Source organism: Pelobates fuscus, chromosome 4 (genome assembly GCF_036172605.1).
Source record: "Pelobates fuscus isolate aPelFus1 chromosome 4, aPelFus1.pri, whole genome shotgun sequence".
NCBI lineage: Eukaryota > Metazoa > Chordata > Amphibia > Anura > Pelobatidae > Pelobates > Pelobates fuscus.
The window spans coordinates 39,124,368-39,149,004 of NC_086320.1; the positions used below are offsets into that span (position 1 = coordinate 39,124,368).

The 24,637-nt window shown below is 40.7% G+C and overlaps 1 protein-coding gene across 1 annotated transcript in view; it reads left to right on the top strand.

Annotated features, from left to right (window-relative positions):
* Nucleotides 1-24,637, top strand: part of SNTB1 (syntrophin beta 1) — a 201,110-nt gene that overhangs the window by 65,618 nt on the left and 110,855 nt on the right. Inside the window, exon 2 of the mRNA XM_063451102.1 lies at nucleotides 5,166-5,382. Coding sequence (XP_063307172.1) covers nucleotides 5,166-5,382 — 217 coding nt within the window. The remainder of the gene's footprint in view (nucleotides 1-5,165; nucleotides 5,383-24,637) is intronic.

A 24,637-nucleotide genomic window follows, 5' to 3' on the forward strand; every position in this document is an offset into this window, starting at 1 on the left:
ACACTCTACAATGCAAATTTCAGGGAGAAGACAGAAAATGTTAATATGAACAATATAACTAAATTGTTTTATTATCTGATTAGCTTTAAGCATCGCCTAATATAATTGAATGGTTTCACAGCTCCCATTGTTTTTATGGATACACAGATATGTTACGTAGTGAATACAGGCATGTTTCTAATTCCACTTTCACCAATCACACAAATGGCATTTATATTCTCCCTGTTAGGTACCAAGCAAGTATTGAAATGCTATGGAACTATGTTTCCCTGTCAACGTTGCCAGGCTTCATACTGCAACGGGCACCCAGTTTGCCAAAGAGGCTATTTACACCCGGAGTGCCATAAAGTTTCTTGGATTGCACCAGCACCTTCAGTGACGCACAATGAGTGACATGATCTTTCATATGGCATTGTACTCCTACTGAGTAACATGGCAGATCTATGCTTGTACACAGGCGACTGTCAGGATTTTAAAATATTCTTAATCCAGTTAATGTGGAAATTTTCTGTGAACCTAATTTTTTGTGAACTCTAATAAATACTTTTAGTTTTTTTTTTTGTTTTTTTTTAAAAAGAAGTCATTGATATCTGACTGGTAAAAACTAAACAAAAAAAACAAAAAACACAGAATTTGATTCTTTGATTCATCTGATTTACCAAAGTTTGTTTCCAATGAAATAACCAGGAACCATAAAGACTATAGAGAATGCACAGTAATTCTCACCTTCAAGAGGTATCATAGTTGATTACATAGTAATTTTAAAAAGCTCTCGCCGTTTATGCTGCCTTATTGCGGTATTATAGACATTACTGTCTGCAACAGGAAAGCAGTGGGCTGTTTACCCTATCGATCTCTAATGTGTGTGAAAAAAAATCAGTCACTTTAAGGGTTAAAATATCAGAGGCTATTTTAAACCTAGTGCAACCGTGAAATCTAATCTACTTTATAGAGACTTAAAGGGCAAGCCTATTCAAGTTCTTTTCATTAATATAAAAAGGTCAAGTGTCAATAAAGGAGTGCATTCATTGCTATATTTACCGTTATGTTCCCGTTAAGCATTTGCATTATTAAGATATTTAACCTTTACCAGCATTTCTAGAAATCTGGTTTGTTGCGGTGAGTTCACAACTCAGCACTGTGGACAGTCAACATTTTTGTGATGCATGAACCCAACAGAATGCGTTCTATGTTAGCGCTCAAAAGGCCACTTGTGCAACAGACGAGATCAGCAGAAGGGGCATTGCAGCACTGCTGATACAAACAAATTTAAGGTCATAAATATTTAAGCCAACAGTAAATGCCCTAGGCAGAAAGATTACAAAATAGCTTAGTTTTAACTGTGTTTTCATACATATTATGCAATATTTCACAGCTTCAACTGAGTTTATTCACCAAAATGCCTACTTGGTAATTGACAAGAGAATAGCAAGTACCAATATATATTAAAAAAAAAAAAAAAAACCTCTAAATCAGCTGTTTGTTGTTTTTGTTTTGCTTCAACTTTACTACTCTGTGCTAAAAAGTTGCCTGTCAGTACTTATGATTGCTAGACTGGCAAAAGCAGGAACCATTTCCGATAGAATTCCCATCAGTGCCAGCATTAGATCATGTGGTAATCAATTAACAAATCATGGGCTCATCCTTAGGTTGTGTAATAGACTTGGGCATTCATGTTTTTGTCAGAATTTTCGGCAATTTCGTCTAAAAGACCTCAGTTAATTAATTCAATACGCGCCTCACCATGGGGGCCACTGGCTGCTCGCTGTTAGTATTAGTATATAAGGGAGTACTTGTGGTACTGCGGTTAGGGTCAGTAGGTAGGATTTAACCTCCCTTATATACTAATACTAAGTATTTTTTACTTAGTATATATAACGTTTTCTGAAGTTCCCTTAAATATAGGAATCCCTCAAGGGTACCAATTGAGAGAATTATTGCAGCATGGGTTGGAATTTAATTTAAAACTCAAATGATGGCTGAATTTCATCCGAACACAAATGAGCAGACAGACTAAATTCGGTACAGATGAAACAAAAGTTTTTTTCATTCGAATGTGCACCCGTGTCTATTAGGCAATACATCATAGTGTGTATGATATGAACATTCCAGTTCTGGGGGCGGAGCTAGCGGAGCAACGCAGAGGTCGCCATCTACAACCGCTCCGATACACTAGCGCAAAAACAAGCGAAAATCATCGCGCAAACAGACCATCAGCAAAAAAGAGTTACAGGAACTAATTCCCGACACCCGGCGGCACCCGCAGATGCCTTTCTTTCAGACATCGGGCACGAAACGCCGCACCAAAGGATCTGGGGCCTACCGCACACGCGTCCAGTACCAGACCAGGGAGCTGTCATCGTGGCTCGGGGCAAGCTCCCAATACTCCGAGGAAGATTTCTACACTTCAGAAGAAATGGGACGGAGATCCCTCAAACAGACCTCGAGCGCCCCTAAACCACACCAGGACATAGGCAGCAGCAGCATGCTTCAATCCCCCCCTCCTGCACGAACCCGAGCCGCTGAGGCGGTCTCACCTGAGAGGTCAGAAACAGGGGACTCCACACAGCATGGCCACACACAAACCACTACTGAATCACAACCAGCAACTAAGCAGGACATGCAGAACATGCTGGACGGACTCCAACAGAACCTACAACTGATGTGGCAAGCTGACCTGAAGGGGCTAGCAGCAGAGGTACAAGCGGTGTCGGCCCGCACCCAAGCCGCAGAAAAGGAGGTGAGAGAACTACGCCAAGACCTCACCTCCCTTAAAAACACAGTCACTCAGATGCAAACGGCGCATGCTACCACCAGCAGACACATTTCCATACTAGACGACAGGGGCAGGAGAAAAAACATTAAGATCAGGGGAATAGCAGAAGCGGTGCCACTGGACAAATTGCCTCACTTTATAAGGCGCTTAGTGGCCTCACTCCTCCCCAACAAGCAGGCGAAATACTTCACATTTGACGGTGTATACCGCATCGCCAAACCACAGCAAGCACCAAAGGCAGCCCCACGCGACACCATCTTGAGATGCCAATCCTTGACGGATAAAATTGCCCTAATGACAGCTGTCAAAGGAAAATTACCATATGACTTTGAAACGCACCAACTTAGCTTTTTCCAGGACTTGAGCAGAGACACTCTCTTGTGGCGCAAGAGCTTGCAACCCCTCACTGCCACCTTGCAAACAGCGGGCATCACGTATAAATGGACAATTCGCCAGAACACTGTGGGTGACCAAGAAGGACCAACACTACAAGATCTCCACCCTGAAAGAAGGCCCAGCCTTACTGACCACGCTGGGAATACCCACCGACGCCACAGTGCCAACCGCTGCCCACCCGGGACCCACGCCCTGACACCCATACGAACTATACTACTAGCTTAACAGTAATGTCATTACCATTATTTATTTTGTTTGGCTTCATTTGTTTACGGCAACGCTAAGTTACTCACGACCTCAAGGAACCTTGTCCCAACCATTCCGGTGGGCATTAGTTACACAGTCACATAGCAATAGGAAAGTTACTTATAGACTAAAATACGGGCCTCCCTCCCCTACCCCCCCTTAATGCCTGAGGTTAAAATACATGGTATACCAAGGAGCCCCGAGTATACCAAGGCACAGACGCATAAGATCCGTATCATACTATACTTTCACATAGACAAAACACAGACACCTAGCCCTTCACTCGCTACTAAACCCAACATAACTCAAGCCATGTACAGGGCAAGGCATTTTATGAGTCCACACCCTGTACCAGGGTCCCAACACTGCTTAAGTGTCCCATTGGGCAGACCCACCTCACTCACTGCAGGTACAGCAAAACACCTCACTAGAACTACACAACCCTTGTTTTTAAAAATAAAAAAAATTTGTGCAAAGTTGAACATGGCCCAACAAATACAACAACTAAACTGTGATTGTACCAAATGCATACTCTGTTGTGGCGTCTTTGACCATGTATGTACTACTGCAAAAGCACCAAAAATAAAGATTTACAAAAAAAAAAAACCCACAAAAAAACATGCCAGTTCTGGATGTACTGCATTTACAAAAAAAATAAAAATAGTGATAATATAGATAATATTGGGACAATAGGGAGCCTGGACTCCACAGGCAGGCATCACAATGTGCAATTTCAAACAATATTTATGACCCAAATAATAGGTGACTTTGTGTTGCATGATCTACTGCCAAGGTTAATTTGACCTTAAAACACAAACTGAACGCAGCAGAATAACTTAGAAGAACTCCACTTGATGTAACAATTCACATATCATCGATTCTAAATTGTTTGCAACTCACCAGCAATTGCTGTCAGTCAAAGTTCCCACGAAACTCCAAAAAAAAAAAAAAACACAGTGTTCAAATTAAACTCATCAGAGTGTGAAATACAGAAATATCTCAAAAAATGAGTCCTGTAGAGTTGCAGATAAATTTAATGATTTGTTAGAACTGGATTTGACAATTATTAATTGTGCAATGAGTTTGTCCCAAACAGATACATGTGTGCAAACGTTATAAGGATATACAATAGTAGGTATTTAAATTATTCATTAGACAATGAATTGTGGAGAATTGAGAAAACAATAGACCAATCTAATCAAACAGGAATCATTTTCCAATCTATTTTCCCAGCTTTGCTATAATGAACTAGCATGCGTAGTTTCCTTTTAAATCACAGCCCCTTCTTGCATTTAATGACTAACATTAAGTGTATTGCTCCATTTTGTGTCAACCAAAAATATGATCCTCATTTAACTTTTAGGTATAAAAGAACCCAGCAAGAATCGTTCCATCAATACCTGCTTTTGTACCGAGGCATACAAAATCGTAAAAAAAAAAAAGAGTTATGTGTCACCGTCGCTCTCTATTTTCGTCTCGTCTATTACCATAATTCTCCTGTTTCTTTTGATCATATTGTAGCAGTTCTATTAAATAAAGAATTCATAACATGAATAAAAAGAACTCTTTGAAGTTGCTCGCCACACTAGGGTCTGACGGAAAATCCACCTATTTTCTAATTTTAGGTGTGTAGACCATGAAAAATTAATTTTATTTTCCCTTAAGTTTAAAATATTAAAAAACAAAACAAATAGGCCTACTACTCTTGCACATTTTATCTAAATATCAAATGTTGTTTGTCTTACAGTGAAATACATGAGAGAAGCTACTCCGTATGTCAAGAAAGGATCACCGGTATCGGAAATTGGTTGGGAAACCCCTCCACCGGAATCTCCGCGGTTAGGCAATTCGTCAGCGTGCCACTCCTCCGCTCTCTCTACACCACTTCATGGAGATCGGAAGACCATCCCTCTCAAGATGTGTTTTGTGACCAGAGCTATGACAGTCCCTGATCCAGAAAACAGGTATGACATTTTAATGTGTTGGCTAGGTAATTGTCTATAAATAGTTTTAACTGGCCCTTTCACCTTCTCCCTTCCCTGAAATCCCTCTTTCCTCCTGCTGTCAGTATGGGAATTATGACTGTGTGTAATTGACTTAAAAACAGGAAATCAATGTTTTGTAAAAGGTGGAGGAGTAAAACCACTCCCCATCCAGAGATCTGATATTGATGTGAGAAGATCCAGAAATGAACTTTCAGTACAATTCACACCTCGAAGCTGTCCGCATTGTTTCGATTCTCTTGTATATAGTCACTGTCCTCTCCATTTGACATTATTTTTACACTGTAGTGGTACTTACTGCTACTGTATACAATGATTACATTTTTCAGGCAGCGTAAACTTTGATCCTTTAGAATTAATTTAATCTTCTGATTTTACGTTTAAACGAAGTATATTCAAACAAAAATTGTTACCATGCAGAGGAATAGGTAAGATGAATCAAAAAGGTAGTGTATTATCTCTTATCTCTTACTCTGAGGATAAAATTAGAGTTTTCAAGCAGTAACAGATGTTTAAAAATGTCCTCTAAAATGACCTGTTATTAAAAAGACCTTCAAAAACTGGAAAAAAACAATATGTATTAAACAAAAGAGCATTACAAACCCATTTCCCCCATTTAACCTGTAGTCACTTGTTTTTATCCCATGACCTATGGAGTCATAGGTTACTCAACAGGTGCCCTACTAGGAATTATCTTCTACTTAAGTCTTAAATGTTACTGTATATATTTGAAAGTGTGATTTAGTTGCTAATTTTATCTGACCATCGTAACCCCAAATAGTCTTGAATTACGGGCTTCTGCCCTGCTGTCCCAGGTTTCACGTATGATATCCTGCTTCTAGGGACACTAGAGAGACAAGTCCTCAAGAAACGCTGCATGAACACATCATTAGACACATGCAGTCTAGGCTGGTTCTTAGGGACAGGTGTTCCCCTCCTCTTTCTCCCCCCCCCCCCCCTACCCAAAACCCAATTTTTGTTGCCCCCCAAAAAAATTTATTGGCATTGTAAGAACTACTGATTCATGCATCCTAACATCTAGTGGTATGGAATCAAGACAGGTGAACAGGCCTCCAAGGGGGCATCACAGTGGCGATAAGTAATTAGAACACCACAAGTCAGGGGGCAGCGACTCGCCATTTTTAAACTTCACCAGCCACCACTGGACACAACTCACACTGTGCAGACTGAAGTGAAGGGCATTCGGTGTGTAAGAGAGCAAGTTTGCGAAGGTCTTGGCATGTTTGCGGCCTTCAAAGATGAATTTGAATATGGCTGCTTTGCAACCTTTTCTTAAAGCAAGTATAGTAAAAATAATTGCAAAATTGACGATAATTAACTCGAAATCAAGCCTTTGTCGAGATTCACAAATGTATGTGTTTGACTCAAATTATAAGCTCATTTTAAACTACCCACGCCTTCTTTTTGTACATATCGGTATTCTCTAATTCTGTAAAATTTCCAAACATCCAGGATGTTTAGTTAACAGGAAATATCCTGTTCTGAATATGTGGCATCATTATGTGCAGACTCCAAAGAAAGATGTTGCTTTCAACACCCCCTGCAGGTCATTACCTATGATACATGTCTCGCTGAAAGGGAAAAAGTCTGTAAAACTCATATAGTTAATGCAAAGCGGGAGTGATCATTCACTAGACTTCTAGCTGCTGACAAACTTTGCCTAGCATTTTCTGTCTTTATTTTATTTTTATTTATTTTTTCCATTTCATTAAATTTCTACTGCTAGAAAATAAAAAAAAGACATTCTTATCCAAAAGCTAAAAAGTCTTGCAATGTGACTACAGGCACACAAATAAAGGATACCAGACTCTTACTTAGATCTGCATTCAAAAATCAGAAGGAAAGTGACTTCCAATTTTAATTTCTTGTTTGTAGCCATACAGAATACCGGCTAGAATAGTCTGGTAGAAGAAGAAAATTAGGAACGCTGGACATGTTTTGAAAGAGAAATTCTGGGGTTTATTCACTAAATCCAAGGATTTTTTAAAGTTAAAAAGAAACAGAAAATAAATGCTTTGTAGCTACAGTTTGGCTGTTTAGCCTAAATATTGCGATTTTTTTCTTTTTTTTTAATTCATTACAATTCATTGTTTAGTGAATGACCCCCATGTGTCTTGTGTGACATCCAAATGTTTACATGGGTGTGTTTTTATCGTAACCCTCTTAATAAAAAACATGTATACTAAAACCCCTGCAGAGGTAGTATATACCGGTATTTAATAAAATACTTAATACTGAAGCTAAAAAACTAAAAAACAGAAGAGCAAAGGAAAAAAATGTTTAAAAAAGCAAATTCATGAAGTATTTTGTTTGTTAGAAGACAGGTACACCACGTAATCTTTAAGTTTGTGTGGATTGTGTGCATTTTTTTTATAGTCAAAGAAAGTGATAAATGGGGGGGCGGAGTATGGCTGTGGAGCTGAATGGACGTTCTATGTATGAGCTCCCAGGCCTGATAATACAAATCGGGACCTAAGCACGGGCCACCTTATCGATTTGGACCCAAACCGACAGACTCCTGCTAAGTAAGCAACGGCGCACCGGGGGATACCCCACACGAGCGTTCCAGACACTGGACAGCCCGGACAGAGGCTTGGGGCCTACTCCACAGGGGGTCATCCCTGTCCACCGCGGTGAGAGACTCTTTGCTCAGCTCCAGACCCAAGGGAGCTCACGCTGACAGCACAGCGCCACACTTCATACCTAAGATGGCGGCTGCCTGCAAGGAAATGGCACAAGAGAACCATGCTGACCCACAACTGCTATGCGACAGCCTACCAGCCCGAATAGATCAACACTTTGGGGATCTGTGGAGGAAATAGCAGGAGAAGCTGGAAAACGGGGGCGAAACAGCGGCGCTACCAAAACGGTCTATCTCCCCCCATGACAACGCCACCCCCACAGCCCCGGGATCAGGCCTGACCAAGCTCCGTCGGACCCAGTGGAGACAGAGAAAACGGGATGCCACACACGCCTGACTCGGAGGAGCGGCACAAACCCACCCACCCGGCGAAACAGCCGCAACAGCGAGTCCAAACGGCGACAAAGTGCAGCCCTCAGCGGAGACATCCTCAAGTCCGGCACCAGCAACCACACAAGGGAAACAAACAGACAGACCAAGGCAACTCACACAGAGCTAAGCAGCACCCAGCACAAGCTATATAAGAAGAACGCACCGAAGGAGCCTAGCACTGGAACTATCAAAGGGCTGAAGGTACCGGGGGAAACCCCCACACGTTATATGGCTACCGCCACACTTGCTGGCCCGCCACTATACCTCCCATTGCGAGACTCAGCTGTGATGGTGACTGGCATAGGTTGATCTGGGCTCCCAAAATCGTAGCCATTACACCAGACTATCCCATGCTATAAATATGCGAGTAAATATGCGAGTAAATATGCGAGTAAATTGTGCCTCGGAACATTATTTTGCTTTTTTCACTATTATTTTTTAGTCTCACCACTTAGTCCTATATATTTTTTGGCAGCCTTTTAATGCGCACTCTCTCCTCCTGCTGTTTTGTTTGGTTGTTATTTAGATATGCATTTACTGGATAGGGCAACACAAGCCTCTCCCCTGTCGGAGCTAAGCAAGCGATTCATATGTAACCAAGCACAGGGTTCATAAAGTACAGCTCAGAGTAAAGGGGATTTTTATCTGTTTTACCAATGCCTAAAATACTACTATGTGTTTATGTGTAACCAAGCATAGTGCTTATAAAGAACAGCGTAGAGTAAATGCGCTCTCTATTTGTCCTACTGAGATATAACCTGCTGCGGTGTTAGCGAGAACAACTGTAACACTTATTATATTGCTTATTATAGCGAACCTAAAACAACGCAAGTTTAAGTCAGTTTAACTTTTAACTTACTATAGAAATGTCTAAGCATGTACAAACATTAACAAGTAGTTAAATCTGATGGTCAACCTTCTAACAAAGTTCTGTCATATCCTAACAATACTTAAGCACCGTAAAACCAGATTGTTTATAACTTTAAAAATGTGCTTGTTTTATTATGTACCTCTATGTTTGACTGTTTCAATGCACTGGAGGATTGCCTTTGGGGTACCTCTCGAGCAATTTTTATAAGCTTACGCACAACAAAAATAAAGAATTTTAAAAAAAAAAGAGTGAAAAATTACTTTCTATCAACCTATTTTATGAAGCTAATTGATTATATCATTATCTGTTGGTTTCATTCTATTGATTTTAATTTCCAGGCTTAAATGGTTGCTTTCTTTATTGCCTCACAATCATGCTGTGCTTTCACTTTGTCGCATAACGCTGTCCCTTTAGCCCCTCGTTCCCGTATGACAGAACGTTGTTCAGACTGGAAGGCACGCTTTGTAGCTGAGCCAAGGCAATATCAATGTGAGCTGAGCTGCAGACCTGAATGCACCCCTCAACCAATCACTACCATCTAGGACCGGGGTGCCCAAAAGGTAGATCCCCAAATGTTTTAAAACTACAGCTTCCGTGATGCTTTGTCATTCTAAAAGCATGCAAAGTATTATGGGAATTGTAGCTCTACAGCACCTGGAGATCTACCTTTTCGACACTCCTGATTTAGGAGCAAGATAGTGAGTGAGCAGAGTGATATCAGCAGCTCAGCTCACACTCGTCGGAGCTGAGTAAGAACACAGAGCTCGTCAAATTGTGAACAGAACTGAATTAAAGTTGCCAGGGCCCCAGGCAGAGTGCCAAACTGGGGACTCCTCTTAGAGCCCTGGGCTCTGTTTTTGTGAGTGGTGTGTTTGATAGTGTATGTAGAGGGTGAATGTAGGGTGAGAGCTCTATGGGAGAGGCTAAAAGTGTGTCTGTTTTGTGACTGTATTGTGTGTGGGTGAGTGTTGTGATTGTAGGGGAGTCTGAGTTTTGTGTGTGTGTGTAAGGGAGTCTGAGTGGTGTGTGTATATATGTATTTATGTCTCCTCCTTCCTTGTGCTTACCTCTCCTGGTGGTCCTATGGGGAGCTCCATTGTGTAGATCAATATTAGGTACAGGCCACTTTAAGAGCACCCTGGCATTTCCAATTCTCATTTAGAGTGCCGGCTGTGGGGGCTCCACAAGGGTGCTCTGCGCTCTCAAAGCTATGTGTACCTATTATTAGTACAGACCACGCTACCTCAGAGAAGTGGAGGAGGCCCTGCATCAAAAGATCTTACCTGAAACAGTTCCTTGCAGTGGACCACCATCTTCTTCCACGAGATCCTCTTCTCTGCCAAGAGCCCACGTTAGTGCTGTACTGTCACACTGGAGCACAACATTGATGTCTATGGAGGAGACCGCGGGAGCTTCGATAGACATTGCCTTATTCCTGTCACTAGTGACGGCTGAGGGCTTGGCAACAACAACTCCACCTTTTTTGTTAAGCTTAGGGAAATATGTAAGACAAAGAAGCCACTATACCTTATATCTAACAGTCAATGTTAGTTCTTTATAAAAATGTTAAAAATAATTTAAAAAAAAAATTGTGTGTGTGGGGAGGGGGGCAGGGGGGGGGGGGAGGAGAAGTGACAGTTATCTTAAGTTATGTTGCTGCCCGAAGTATACCTGAATTGCACCTTTAAGAAACTGTCAAATTTCACGAGATTATTTGTAGTCGGATCAATTTATTACATTTTTCTACTACATCATAATATTTCTAGTTATTAATATATGGTTCAATTGCCTTGTAACATAGTCTGGAATTGTGCCCTTCATATTTATTCATTGAATATTAATGTTTAATATAGGTTGTTGTTGTTTTTTTACTATTTTTTGTGCTCAATATAAAGTAGAACAATTTCTTATGTGGTTTATTTCTCTATATCTCAACCTGATAAATTGCTAAAATTCTCTTATCAACCAGATTAAAAACTACATTGATCTGAACATATCCCAACTATTTCCAAGTGAAAAAAAAAAAAAAGAAAAGAAAAAAATTAACATTTTTTTTTACCCAGGGCTGACTTAACTCATGGGCTTGCTGAGCAGTTGCCCCATAGGCTTGCCAACTCTTCAGTATATTATTTCAGAAGATTTATGCAAAACTTTGAAATCCTCTTTATTAAAAAGTTTTGGTGGACTAATCACGTCAGTATGTGCTGGTATCTGTACATGCTATCTTGCTGTTGCGAATACATATCTTGACCTTGATGAAAACAATGTACACGTACTCATTGCATATAAGCAATTAAAAACCAACACCTATTTTCTTGAAGCCGTAAGGCTATAATAAAATAATTCTAATATTTTTACAGTCCATGCCAGTTGCCTCCCCCTGCTATCCACAAAACATTTGTGTGGATTAATCTGTGCCGTACAGCATGTTTTTTAATGTTTAAGACTGATTTTGTTTGAGGTACCAAATAAGTATGGGTTTAATTTTGTAGGTACCGTATATACTAGAGTATAAGTCGACCCGAATATAAGTTGAGACCCCTAATTTTACCCCCAAAAACTGGGAAAACGTATTGACTCGAGTATAAGACTAGGGTGGGAAATGCAGCAGCTACTGGTACATTTCTAAATAAAATTATATCCCCCAAAAATTATATTAATTCAATATTTATTTACAGTGTGTGTATTTAATGAATGCAGTGTGTGTGTAGGAGTGCAGTGTGTGCAGAGTGTGTTTGTGTATGTGATGCAGAGCCTTGGTGGGGGGTGGGTATTTTTATAATTTTTTAAATTATTATTCTTATTTTAATTATTTTTGTTGTTGTTATATTATTATTTTATTTTTATTTTATTATTATTTTTTAATATTATTAATATTTTATTATTATTAAAAATCGTATTTATTTTTATTCGTCCCCCCGCCCTGCTTGTTAGCTGGCCAGGGAGGGGGGCTCTCATTCCCTGGTGGTCCAGTGGCATGGGCTGTTTAGGAGGGGGGCTGGCAGCGAGCTGTAACTTACCTTTCCTGCAGCTCCTGTCAGCTCCCTTCTCTCTCCTCCGGTCCGGTCAGCTCCCACTGTAAGTTTTGTGGTGTGAGTGCCGCGTGGAGCGTTGCTACGGTAACCCGTGGCAACGCTCTGACCCCGCGGCTCTCGCGAGATTTACAGTGAAGCTGACAGGGGAGCTGACCGGAACGGAGGAGAGAGAAGGGAGCTGACAGGAGCTGCAGGAAAGGTAAGTTACAGCTCGCTGCCAGCCCCCAACAGGACCGCCAGGCTTGTAATGAGCCTGGCGGTCCTTGTCTGTATTATGGCAATGTAAGTTGCCATAATACAGACATTGACTCGAGTATAAGTCGAGTTGGGGTTTTTTCAGCACAAGAAATGTGCTGAAAAACTCGACTTATACTCGATTATATACGGTAATTTACCTTTGTATTCCTGTGATTGGTTGTGTAGGCAGGGTTCCAAAGCACTGCTTTGCCAGGGGGTTTCACATAGCAAACTTTAGGACAACCAAACGCCATTTGGTGTTTAGTGAGAAGGTCTGAAAAGTGACCCATATAAATGATTGACAAAACACAACTAGCAAATAATAATATAAAATGAAATAAACGCCCAGGTCACCATCCCAAAGTAAGACTTTCTAATCAGTGTTGCAGTGGTCAATTTCCACACCGGCTGCCTCTTCGATGTATAAAAAGAATGAAATAATGATAAAAAATAGAAAACTGGAAATCATAGAATAACGGAAAATGTTTCTCAACTATCTTATAGCTAAAAGCTTTTTGTAGCCTGATTATTTGATTATTGTTTTATCAAAGTCAAATACTGTAACTTAACCCCTTAATGACACAACTTCTGGAATAAAAGGAAATCATAGCGGAATATTTCCGTCATGTGTCCTTAAGGTTAATTCTGTAACATTTATTTACTCATCGTCCTTCACTGCATGCTGCTGCACATGGGAAAGAAAATCTACTTTTTATTTTTATACATTTTCTAAGCGTTTCTCTGGCGCCACGGAAAGAGAAACTAATTATTTTCTATGCAAAGCAGACCGTGGGTGACAGAAACATCTCAGATAAAATCATTTCCATTGTATTTCCAATATACTATGTGGCAGGGATTTCTAAAATTTAGATTAACAGATGTTTTCAAACTAAAACGTCCCTGGTGCTTAATCAATCCAATGTCTGGTGATCTACCTTTTGGGCAACTCTGCCCCTCGTCTTCCTACGATAAAGCAAATTATTTACCCTAAAACTTCCATCTTGTAGGCATAGATGTTGTAGAAGATGGCACATGGATTTAATTCCAGCTTTCGTAAGTCACATGCCAGCGTAGAGAGGTGTTGGTGGGAATGAGGATGACATGGCGATGGGAGTTTGCTTCTTACAGTTGTGAAATGGATATTCTATCAGAGAGGCAGACAACCATCGGACTACGTTTCTCCTGATGCTTTGCCAGCATTATGGGAGTGCCGAAAGTTGCCTACCTCTGTGCTATCTCATTTGCCCATACACTGAGCATCCCTTAAACATTCCTGAATGGGGAGGGAAAAAAAACCCTACAGAATGAGCCTTTAATAGAGTGAGCATAAAGCACTTTCTTTGGGTGGGGGGGGGTAGTGAAATCACACAACAACCAGGATGGCTTCGACAATCCTAATTTTAGGACTGTCTTGTCAAACTTGGAAATGATGGCTAAACCCAGATGTTATGTATCACTCAATGAACAAAATCTTATGTTTCAGAAAGGGAACAACTCCAGATAGCTTGCGTTCCCAATATTCTGTTAAATGGACACTGCAGTCACTTAATCACATTGAAGTTGTCTGGATGCAGTGTCCCTGTCCCACTTAGTCCTGTAATGTAAATCATTGCACATCTTTAGAAACAGCAATAATTACATTGCAGGACTAAGACTGCCTCTAGTGGTTGTCAATCAGACAGCCACTAGAGGCACTTCCTGGTTGCTAACGGACATGCTCTGCATGACGACATCCAGCGTCCGTGAAATCACCATAGGAAAGCACTAAGACAATACTTTCCTATAGAGAGTGCCTAATGTGCTCAAAGTGATTGCCGCGTATGTGCATTAGCCTTCCCATCACAACCCCCCTGTCATGTACTGTAGTGTTTAGTAAATAAACTCAACTCGGAGTTGACGTTGAAGTAATTTAGAATATTTTCTCTTCCCTTTTAATGCAGCGGTCTTTTCCACAAATGTCTCAATTGCAAGTAAGATATGATTGCTACTGCTTGCAAATTTATATTTTCACCAATTTAGGCCTCAGGATTGCATGTGAGCAAAAATAAAATAAATTGAACGGGATGAATATATTCTTTCTTGCTACAACCCTTACATTTTCATGCAGACATAGCTAGGACAATATTTTGGTACTAAACTAAAAATGTTCTGTTTGTAAACTTTGCTTTATTACCACCATGAGTACATATGTTGTCTCTTTATTCTTGTAATGTTGAAAGTATTAATGTTAAGAATTTTTCCAAATCATGTCTTTTACCCTTCTTTGGTTTAATTGAGTAACAAGGAATCATTAGTTAAAGTTAATGTGCGTTATAATGTGAGGAATACTCTGAAATCCTTGGGACAGACAACAACTATAGTCCTCTTATGGTCAATGACGTGCCTCTAGCTTCAGGCGAACTTTTATTCTGGACTGGCTAATGATGCCCCAATGACACTACCAGAGGTGGAGTTACAGTTCCAGTAGCGAAGGGGTTATGTTTTATAGCAAAATGCAGAACACACAGACTCCAAGCCCCGTGATAACTTCGCCGTGGTATATGGAGCAAACCTGTACTGTTTCTTTTGCACGCCACTGATTCAGGGAAGGTGTTTGTGGAATTTATTGTGTTCGTGTATTTTTCTGTAAATATTTGGTTACATATGTAACCATGCCCCTGGATTATTGTATAGTTAGTTTTCCAGGACATACTTGAAAATAATGAGCAGCCTCAGTGTATTGTTCCTGGAAAAACACTTTAGAAAAAAATAAATCAATTTTAACAAATGACTTTACTGCACGGTTTTTACTGACATGTGCATGCCAACCTCGCTTGAATGCAAAGAGTTAAAATGTATGTGCCTGTGCTTGTATATATGTGTTTATATGAAATAAAAAATGTTTTTTACCAATTGTACTAAAATTGTTAATTTCACATTATACCCTAAGACACTATTATATCATCATACGATGAGTTTAAATAATTCAATACAAAATATAAAATGCTATTAAATAGGTTTGAGTGCTTGATGCTAATAGAATTGAATTTGTCTTTTTTTTTAGGCAATAAACTATATAATTAATTGCCTTACATTTAGGTAGTTCTAGATAAAGGACCATTTATATTACTGCGGACAGAGAGAACTTCATTAGATCTGTTGTACATTTCTAGGGCAAAGCACGTTGTGTGACCAGATCACTGTTCTCCTTGTGTGAGTTATTCTAACCTGATTTGTCTACTTATAAAAGCCAGTGGCAGGTTTTTGGCTAAGTAAATTAAATATCTGCCTAAGCACATTTACAATTTTCAATGTAGATTCCAAACAACACTGTAAAATATTAAGACTAAGAATAGTATTGTTATTGAAGAAAAAAAAAAGACTAAATATTCTATATTTTATTGTTTTAGATTTCACTTATTCCATCTATCGGGTTCGTAAAATCCCTATTTTAAAATCACCAGCTGTGTCACATGATTCCCTGAGTTTGTTCACAAAGCCATACTTTGCTTGCCATATTAAGTTGTGGCACTACATTCATGGTATAGTTAAAGGGATTCTATAATGCACTCGCATTAAGATTTCTCTATAGGAAAGCAAAATCTGACGCTGGAGGTCCTCATGCAGAGCGCGAGGACGTCCAGCGTCAGATAACGGACGAGAGGTCAGTTTCAATTCCAGAAGTCCCTCTTGTGGCTGTATGGTAGACAGCCACTAGAGGAGGAGTTAACTCTCAGAGGTAATTATTGCAGTTTCTCAGAATCTGCAATAATTACCACTGTATGTTTAAGGGACATGAGACATTGCACCCAGACCACTTCAATGAGCTGAAGTGGTCTGGGTGCCTATAGTGTCCCTTTTAAGGGTCGGATTGGTTCATTAATGAGCCAGTGGATTGACGATGCCAAGGTACCCCCCTGTTTATCATGGGTTCATGGAACACTCACTTTATTTTCTCCATATGTGATACGAGTTGTAGTTGTTTTCTTGTTTGTTTGTTTTTTAAACTCACAGGCACCATTTGCAGATCTTCCTGGGTTATTGCGCTCAATGCCCACATGCTCCTTCCTGATGAACTTATTGCTAATAAACTCTGTCGCTTCGGCAGAAATGTTCATTAATGGCTAGAAAGATTTCTTATTAATTCCAGGAGACACAGGGGACACAGTTATATCCTATGTCCCTCGGAAAATAACGCAGATTACTCGTGCATGGAAAGACAAATCTTTTCCTTGAACTTTCAGTGTATACGTTAACCACTTTCCCACAAATGATTTATGCAAATTTGGGCCACTTGGATTAAAATAATACTGTGAATAAGAATGAATGCTAACTTAATCAGAATGGCCTCTATGGAACCTGGGACTATTTTAATAATAAAAAAAAAGAATTGGCTGCATAGTGAGAGCAGAATATTTTAGCAATGTTAATCTAACGCATGCTGCTTTGCTCTCTGGAGCCTGCGTGGGCTTTGCTTTGCTGGTATTTATTAAGTAGGTCAAGGTAATTGCCAATGCATCAATGTTTACCTCTGTTTTATAATAAAAGTGTCATATGCCAGCACTTAAAGTTAATACCAGTCCCAAAAAGGTAACGAATTGAGCAGTCCATGGCAGGGGAGCTTTTCACTAATGCCAAACCAGCAATACATGTCCCCGCGTTTCCTTCCATATATGATATTCGCTCCGTGATTATTTACATCTCCTCATGTCCTGATTTTGACCTAATAATCAGGTTAACATAATTGGGAACATTAGTGGATTAGTGGCCGTACGCTTGCTTTTTGCACTGCTGTATCAGGTGGTGTGTCTCATACTGAGCTAATGAACAAAGCCTACAGGAGGTTTCTCAGAATATTGGGCATTGCCTTTGTGCGAAGGGGCTTTTACTGCCTTAGAAGATGCTTGGAGTGGGCATAATGCTACAGACCTCCCAACATTTCAAATGGACATAGGCGGGACACTTTAAGTTTAAGGATGTGAGTGGGGATGTGGCCAGGGGCACGGCTGTTCTGAGAAATTTTAGGTGATTTACTAACCACAATTTGTGCAACAAAAATGTATCTAATTTACGCAGACTGATTTCTAAACAATTATTGTAGTTTATTACTGTGAATATTATTGCTTTGAAGCTCTGTTGTACACTCAGAGACACTAACAATGTGGAGATCCTAGAACAGAGCCACATTAGGGTAGAAAAGGACAGAGGGATTTGGGAACAAAATAGAGATAGGGACACTTAGGAGGTTTGATGCTATCAGGGCATGCTGCTACTTGTATCGCTCAAATTTAAAGGGACACTATAGTCACCTAAACAACTTTATCTTAGTAAAGCAGTTTTGGTGTATAGATCATGCCGCTGCAGTCTCACTGCTCATTCCTCTTCATTTAGGAGTTAAAGCACTTTGTTTTAGTCTATTATTATTACTATTATTGGTATTTATATAGCGCCAGCTTATTCTGCAGCGCTTTACAATAAGAGGGGAATTTACCAAATGAGACAATAACACAATGTAACAGGAACAATAGGTAGTGGAAGACCGTGCTCAAACGAGCTTACAGTCTAGAGGAGGTGGTGTATAAAAACACAATAGGAAGGGTATTGAGGGAGACAGCAAATAGACATGGTGGGAAAGTAACAGAACTGGAGGTGAGAGTGGAGTGTGACTCTTTAGGAGAGAGCGAGAGGAAGGTTTGTGAGATAGAAGTTACTCTGGGCATAGGCGTGCGCAGCCTATTGCATTAGGGTGTGCACCCTAAAGCACAAACACACGGCGCATGTGTATATATGTAATATATATATATATATATATATATACACACACATACATACACACATATATATATATACACACACACACATACACTGCTGTGTATGTGTGTGCTGCTCGTGTGCTGTGTGAGGGTGGTGTGAGGGTGCTGGTAGTGTGCTATGTGGGTGAGGGTGTTTGTTTGTTAGGGTCCTGTTACTGTGCTGTGTGAGGGTGCTGTGTGTGTGAGGGTACTGTTTGTGTGATGTGTGCGTGTGCGTGTGATGGTGCCGTTTGTGTGATATGTGTGGGTGTCGTGTATTTGTGAGGGTGCTGTTTGTGTGTGTTTGTGAGGGTGCTGTTAGTGTGCTGTGTGTGAGGGTGTTGTGTGTTTGTAAAGGTGCTGTGTGTGTTTGTGAGGGTGCGGTTAGTGTACTGTGTGTGTGAGCGTGCGGGCTGTATGTTTGGAGGGATTGTGGAGGTGGGGGCAGATTAGTAAATATCCCCCCTCCCTACCTTATATAGGGAGGGGGGATCCTTGCTGCCATGTGCCATCCCTGGTGGTCCAGTGGAGAGTGAACTCTAGCCTGCGGGGCTAGAGTTAACTCTCGCGAGATCTGAGTGTTGCCGTGGCAATGCTCAGATCTCGTGAGAGGAACCTGGCGGAGCTGCTGTCTAGAGCTCCCCGGGTCCTCTACTGCCTCCCTCCATGTTGCTGTGGGCTGGTGAGGTAGATCTTTTATCTCCCCGCCAGCCCATGGAGGCTTAGAGCGGAGCCGGCACTCAGATAGTGCCGACTCTGCATGAGCCGACAGGGGAGATCCGGAGATCTCCAGTGAAGTCCTGGGGAATAAAGTGTGGGAACTCTTTTCCCACCTCCCAAAAAAAAAATATACACGTGTGTGTGTGTGTATATGTATATATATATATATATATATATATGCGTGCACACACACGCTGACACACACACACTGACACACATACACAGACACGCACATATATACGCGTGCACACACATACATTCACAGACACCCACACACCTACAGACACACACTCACAGACACACACACTCACAGACACACACACTCACAGACACACACACACTCTCAGACACACACACTCTCAGACACACACACTCTCAGACACACACACTCTCAGACACACACACCTACATTCACAGACACACTTACAGACACACATACACACATTCACAGACACACATACACACATTCACAGACACACTCACTCACACACATACATACATTCACAGACACACACACACACATTCACAGACACAATCACACAGACACACACACACATACATTCACAGACACAATCACTCACAGACACACACACACATACATTCACAGACACAATCACTCACAGACACACACACACATACATTCACAGACACAATCACTCACAGACACATACATACAAAGTATTATTTTTTAATTAAAAAATGTCCACCCAGCCTCCCTACCTGGAGTGCTGGCGTGGACTTGTCCCTGGGGTCCAGTGGGTCGGTCAAGCGCCGGTCTCCACTCAGCCGCGGCGAGGAAGCTGTGTGCTCTCTGCTTCCTCTCACCGCGCAGGCTGTCTGCTGTAGCTGGGAGCCGGAATATGACGTCATATTCCGGCTCCGGCATCAGCAAACAGCAAGCGGCGAGAGGAAGCAGAGAGCACACAGCTCCCTCGCCGCGGCTGAGTGGAGACCGGCGCTTGACCGGGGGGTGGGGGTCCTTCACCTCTTGCCCCCCCCATGACAGGGGGAACATAGGGGGAGGAAGGGGGAGCTGAGTTCCTGCAGGACTCAATACATAGGCGTGCCACGGGGATTAGGGTGTGCCCAGGCACACCCGGCACACCCCGTGCGCACGCCTATGACTCTGGGAAGCCATAAGCAATCCTGAAAAGATGAGTTTTGAGGGACTTCTTAAAGGATTGAAGACTAGGGCAGAGTCTGATGTGGGTTGGTAGGCTATTCCAAAGGAAAGGAGTCCTACAGGCAGAAATTTGCAGACAGGAGAAGGTCGCCAGTAGAGCAGAAAGACCGAGAGGGGGCATACCTATGAATCAGTGAAGAAATGTAAGAGAGACTAGAGTTGGTAAGAGTTAGTATTTTAAATTAATACCTGTAGGGTACAGGAGGCCAGTGTAAGCATCAACAGAGTGGTATGGGAGGAGCGACGGGTATGAAAGATCAGCCTGGCAGCAGCATTCAGTCTGAGTACAATAACCACTACATGTTGATGCAATGGTTCTCATCTTGTTAAATTGTGGGCGCCATACCAAGAATCTTGGTCAATGAAACAAGTTCCACTTCCATATTGGCAGTATCAATATCCGCCATATTTCGTAAAGCCACTCACTGACTGAGTGGGTAAGCTAAAGTAGAACTTCATGATGATAAGTGGGGGACAGGTTGTGGGAGCCTTGTGGACCTCTGATTTTGGTCAAACCAGTCACAATGGTTTGACCCAGAGCCAGGGGCAATACTTGCAGCCTAATGTCACTTTAACACATACCGAGACATGTGTGTGGTTACATTGAACGAATTTATAATGTATCCTACGTACGATAATGTACTTATGCTCCAAATGGAATTCTCAGTTATGTAAAAGACAGGATAAGCAGGGCATAACCTGCAGTATGTAAGCATCCCATTTTTCCCATTTTATATGTTGGGAGGTTTGTTAATTTAGAAGAGAAAATTTGTGGAATTAGATCAGAAATTGGACTGTCCCACCTTAAGATGGACACTTGTGGCATTTAGGTTAAACTTACATTTTACCATTACCCCTTAAAGGCTTACTCCAAACAAAAAACTGTGTTTTAAGAAAACACTGGTTTTAACCTGCAGTATGTAAGCATCCCATTTTTCCCATTTTATATGTTGGGAGGTTTGTTAATTTAGAAGAGAAAATTTGTGGAATTAGATCAGAAATTGGACTGTCCCACCTTAAGATGGACACTTGTGGCATTTAGGTTAAACTTACATTTTACCATTACCCCTTAAAGGCTTACTCCAAACAAAAAACTGTGTTTTAAGAAAACACTGGTTTTAATTAGAATAACCCCCTACTGTACTGCCCCCTCCAAACTAAAATAAATCAATTAATTAAATATAGCTAAAACTTGCCTGCGTTCCAGCACCGAGGACTGTTCGGTGTCGGTATAAGTCAATATACCGACTTATTGAACACTGATTGTAACAATTGAGCCGCCTCAATGACTGAAATAGTCTTGTTGGTTTTATTAATTGATTTCACTAAATGACACATGATAGCGATGTTTGTTCATCTGATAGTACTGCTTTATGTCTCTGTCTTCAGGACGTGGGAGGGGAGACAATGTTGTGAAAGCGGTGTGTATTATGTGTAACTGTGCCTTTCGGATCATGCAAAAATATATTTTAACAATACCATCCTTCCAAACTGATGAATAATTTAAATTCAGATGTGCTAATACACAATGTAAGCATTTTTTTAATACTCTTGTGATAGATGTCAAAGTATGTTTAGATGACAGGTTCAATGTAATTTCCTAGCGATAATAAGTTCTTCTATTATGTCATTTTTGTTCAATGTTTATCTATTTTATTACCTTTATTCTTCAATTTTACTTTACTTAATTTCCACTGAGGATTACTACACATCCGATTGTCATAACAACCTCGATAAGAATAATTTGAACCATCCATCAAATGCAAACTTGTTAGGCTCCCTTGGTAATGGTCAAATCTCTTCTTCTTTGATTCTGGCAAATATAAAATTATCTAATGACAAATACCTGGAGCAATAGGTCTTTTAGTGGGAAAATCGTAAAGCTTTATAGATTGTACTAATTTAAAAAACTTGAATATGCAGATACCCGTCTGTGTTTAATATTGCTCAGACAGGGGGAATGTTAGGATGTTATCAGTCTTTGGTTACTTCTTCAAGTGCTGGGGGACGCAATAGCATTAAATTACTTAAAGCGAATTGTCGCCCCAAGAGAAGTGATAGACCTCATTCCAATAACCCTGTTAAATGATATTGCAGATTTTAATGAAGAAAATTAACGAAGAAAAAGTAAATGAAAAACTTATCTACTTCTGCTAAACATCCTCGTTGTGGTTAACACATTTACGGTACCCCACCATGCCTCTGGCACGGTCATGCGTGCCCTGACATCTTTGGAGATATTCTGTATATGCTCAACATTTCTCCTAGTAGTGTTGTCTATACTGGCTTACACTTTATGGCCATTTAGATTACCTTCCCTTACCTAGTACTGTTCTCTGTGGCTGGCCTTGCCTCCTTGGCTGAGATCATTAAGATCAATTATCTCAGCCAATCCAATACTTAACCATAGGAAAGCATTGGTTGGCTAGTGCGCACGCTCAGCAAAATGCTGTGCTGTGCCAATCAGATGATTTCTGTGAGAATACCTTGATTGAAATAGCAGACTTGCTCTGCTATTTTGGCAGAAGCGCCCCTGGTTTCCCTTTAACCCCTTAAGGACCAAACTTCTGGAATAAAAGGGAATCATGACATGTCACACATGTCATGTGTCCTTAAGGGGTTAAGGCACCCAAGCAACCCAAGCAACCCAGGTAACTAACTTTTCGAACATGGTTTGACTACTTACCAACTTCCAGCCTTTCTACGGCTCTCCTGGCACTATAAACAGTACAATGGGCTTTAGTGGTTATGGTGTCTAGTCTGCTATAATGATTATAGTGCATATTTTTGTCCCTTTTTTGAAATATTTCTGCATGTAAAGTCTTGTGCTTTATTTACTAAACAGTCAGTTGAATTGTATTAACATTTTTATTGTCTCGCTTTATTCTAGAAATGATTAATTTCTTCCAACAGCCTCGTTATATAACCTATGATGTAACCCACTGTTAAAGATTTCCTTCCCGTCATCTAAGCCGAAAGTACTGAAATCTGATGTGACTGTAATGACTGAAAGAAAGTGACGATCTTAAGGGCGTAATAATGTGAACTTTAAAATGTGTTTATAAAGCTTCAAAACAATAGGACTCCCCTGTCTCATTGTGGTTTCCATGTTTAGTAATGTTTAGGTATGAGTCAAATTAGAGCTCGTAAAACATAAACGAACTGCTGAAGACTAATAGAAGCTTCATATAGCTCCAAATATTACAAAGAAATGATAATTTAATATTATGCTGAAAGTCATTATATTTAAGTCAATTTATAAATGAGTGCTAGGGTCATCGTTAATTACATATTAAGAATTCCAATGAAGAAAAGGGATGAATTTTTCAACTTGCGTGGGAGGACTGACTTCAAATATATTTTTTTTTGTGAAATAGATTAGTGATGATATTTCCTTCCACTCAGAGACAATTTCACTAGAGTTTCAAAGGAAATTGTGATCTGACACATCGACAGACCATAAATTGTGAATATTTCATGAAGATAGAATCTTTATGAAATACATTGACTGTTTTAAAATGTCATTGAAATTCCAACGCAGGCCAAATATTTCATGAGACAAAGTAGGGACAAAACTACCGCTGTCAAGTTTTGCCAGTTCCCACAAATGTCGCCATTGACGGCCGTGAGCATTAGACTTTGTCTTGCAGATCACGAGACTTGATCTAGGGAGGGCCTCGCATGATACTTACTACACATCATCAGTGTTGTAGTCTGATAAAATACATGAGAGTTCAGCACTGTCATAGCTCTCCCGAGGCCACAATACCCCATGTGGGCATGCCACCATTACTAAATATACAAAGGCCCCCGAAAAGGTGACAAAGCCACTTTAATAGGCTGTTAAACATGTCGAAGTGATTATGACATATAGAGCTTTGCACAGTTCTGCATACATTAAATTAGTGGGACTTTACATTTTGATATAAGGTCTTGGATGACTGGTTTGTTATGTCTTTGGCCCTTGAAGGGTTCTCCAACCACCATAACAACTTCTGCTTTTACAAGTGGTCATGGTAGTAGGTATCTGTATGTGCAGCCCATACAACACTGCACATACAAGAAAAATTTGCACTTATATACTGATGTCTACTTACACCCCTAGCCAGGGCTGGATTAGCATAGGGGCTGATGGAGCTGCAGCCCCAGGCCCATGCCTATGGAATAGGCCCATTGAAAAAAAAAAAATTCTACACTCATTTTTTCTCTGTCCCAGACTGTATAACAGGAGCTTCTGCCTGCTAGTAAGAAGGTTAGGAGAGGAGTGGACCAGCGAGGAAAAGGGGATCGTCTTATGAAAGTGTAGAGCTAGCTCATCATTAGACACATTTATGCCAAGTTCAGGGTGCTGTCTGCACAGTATGC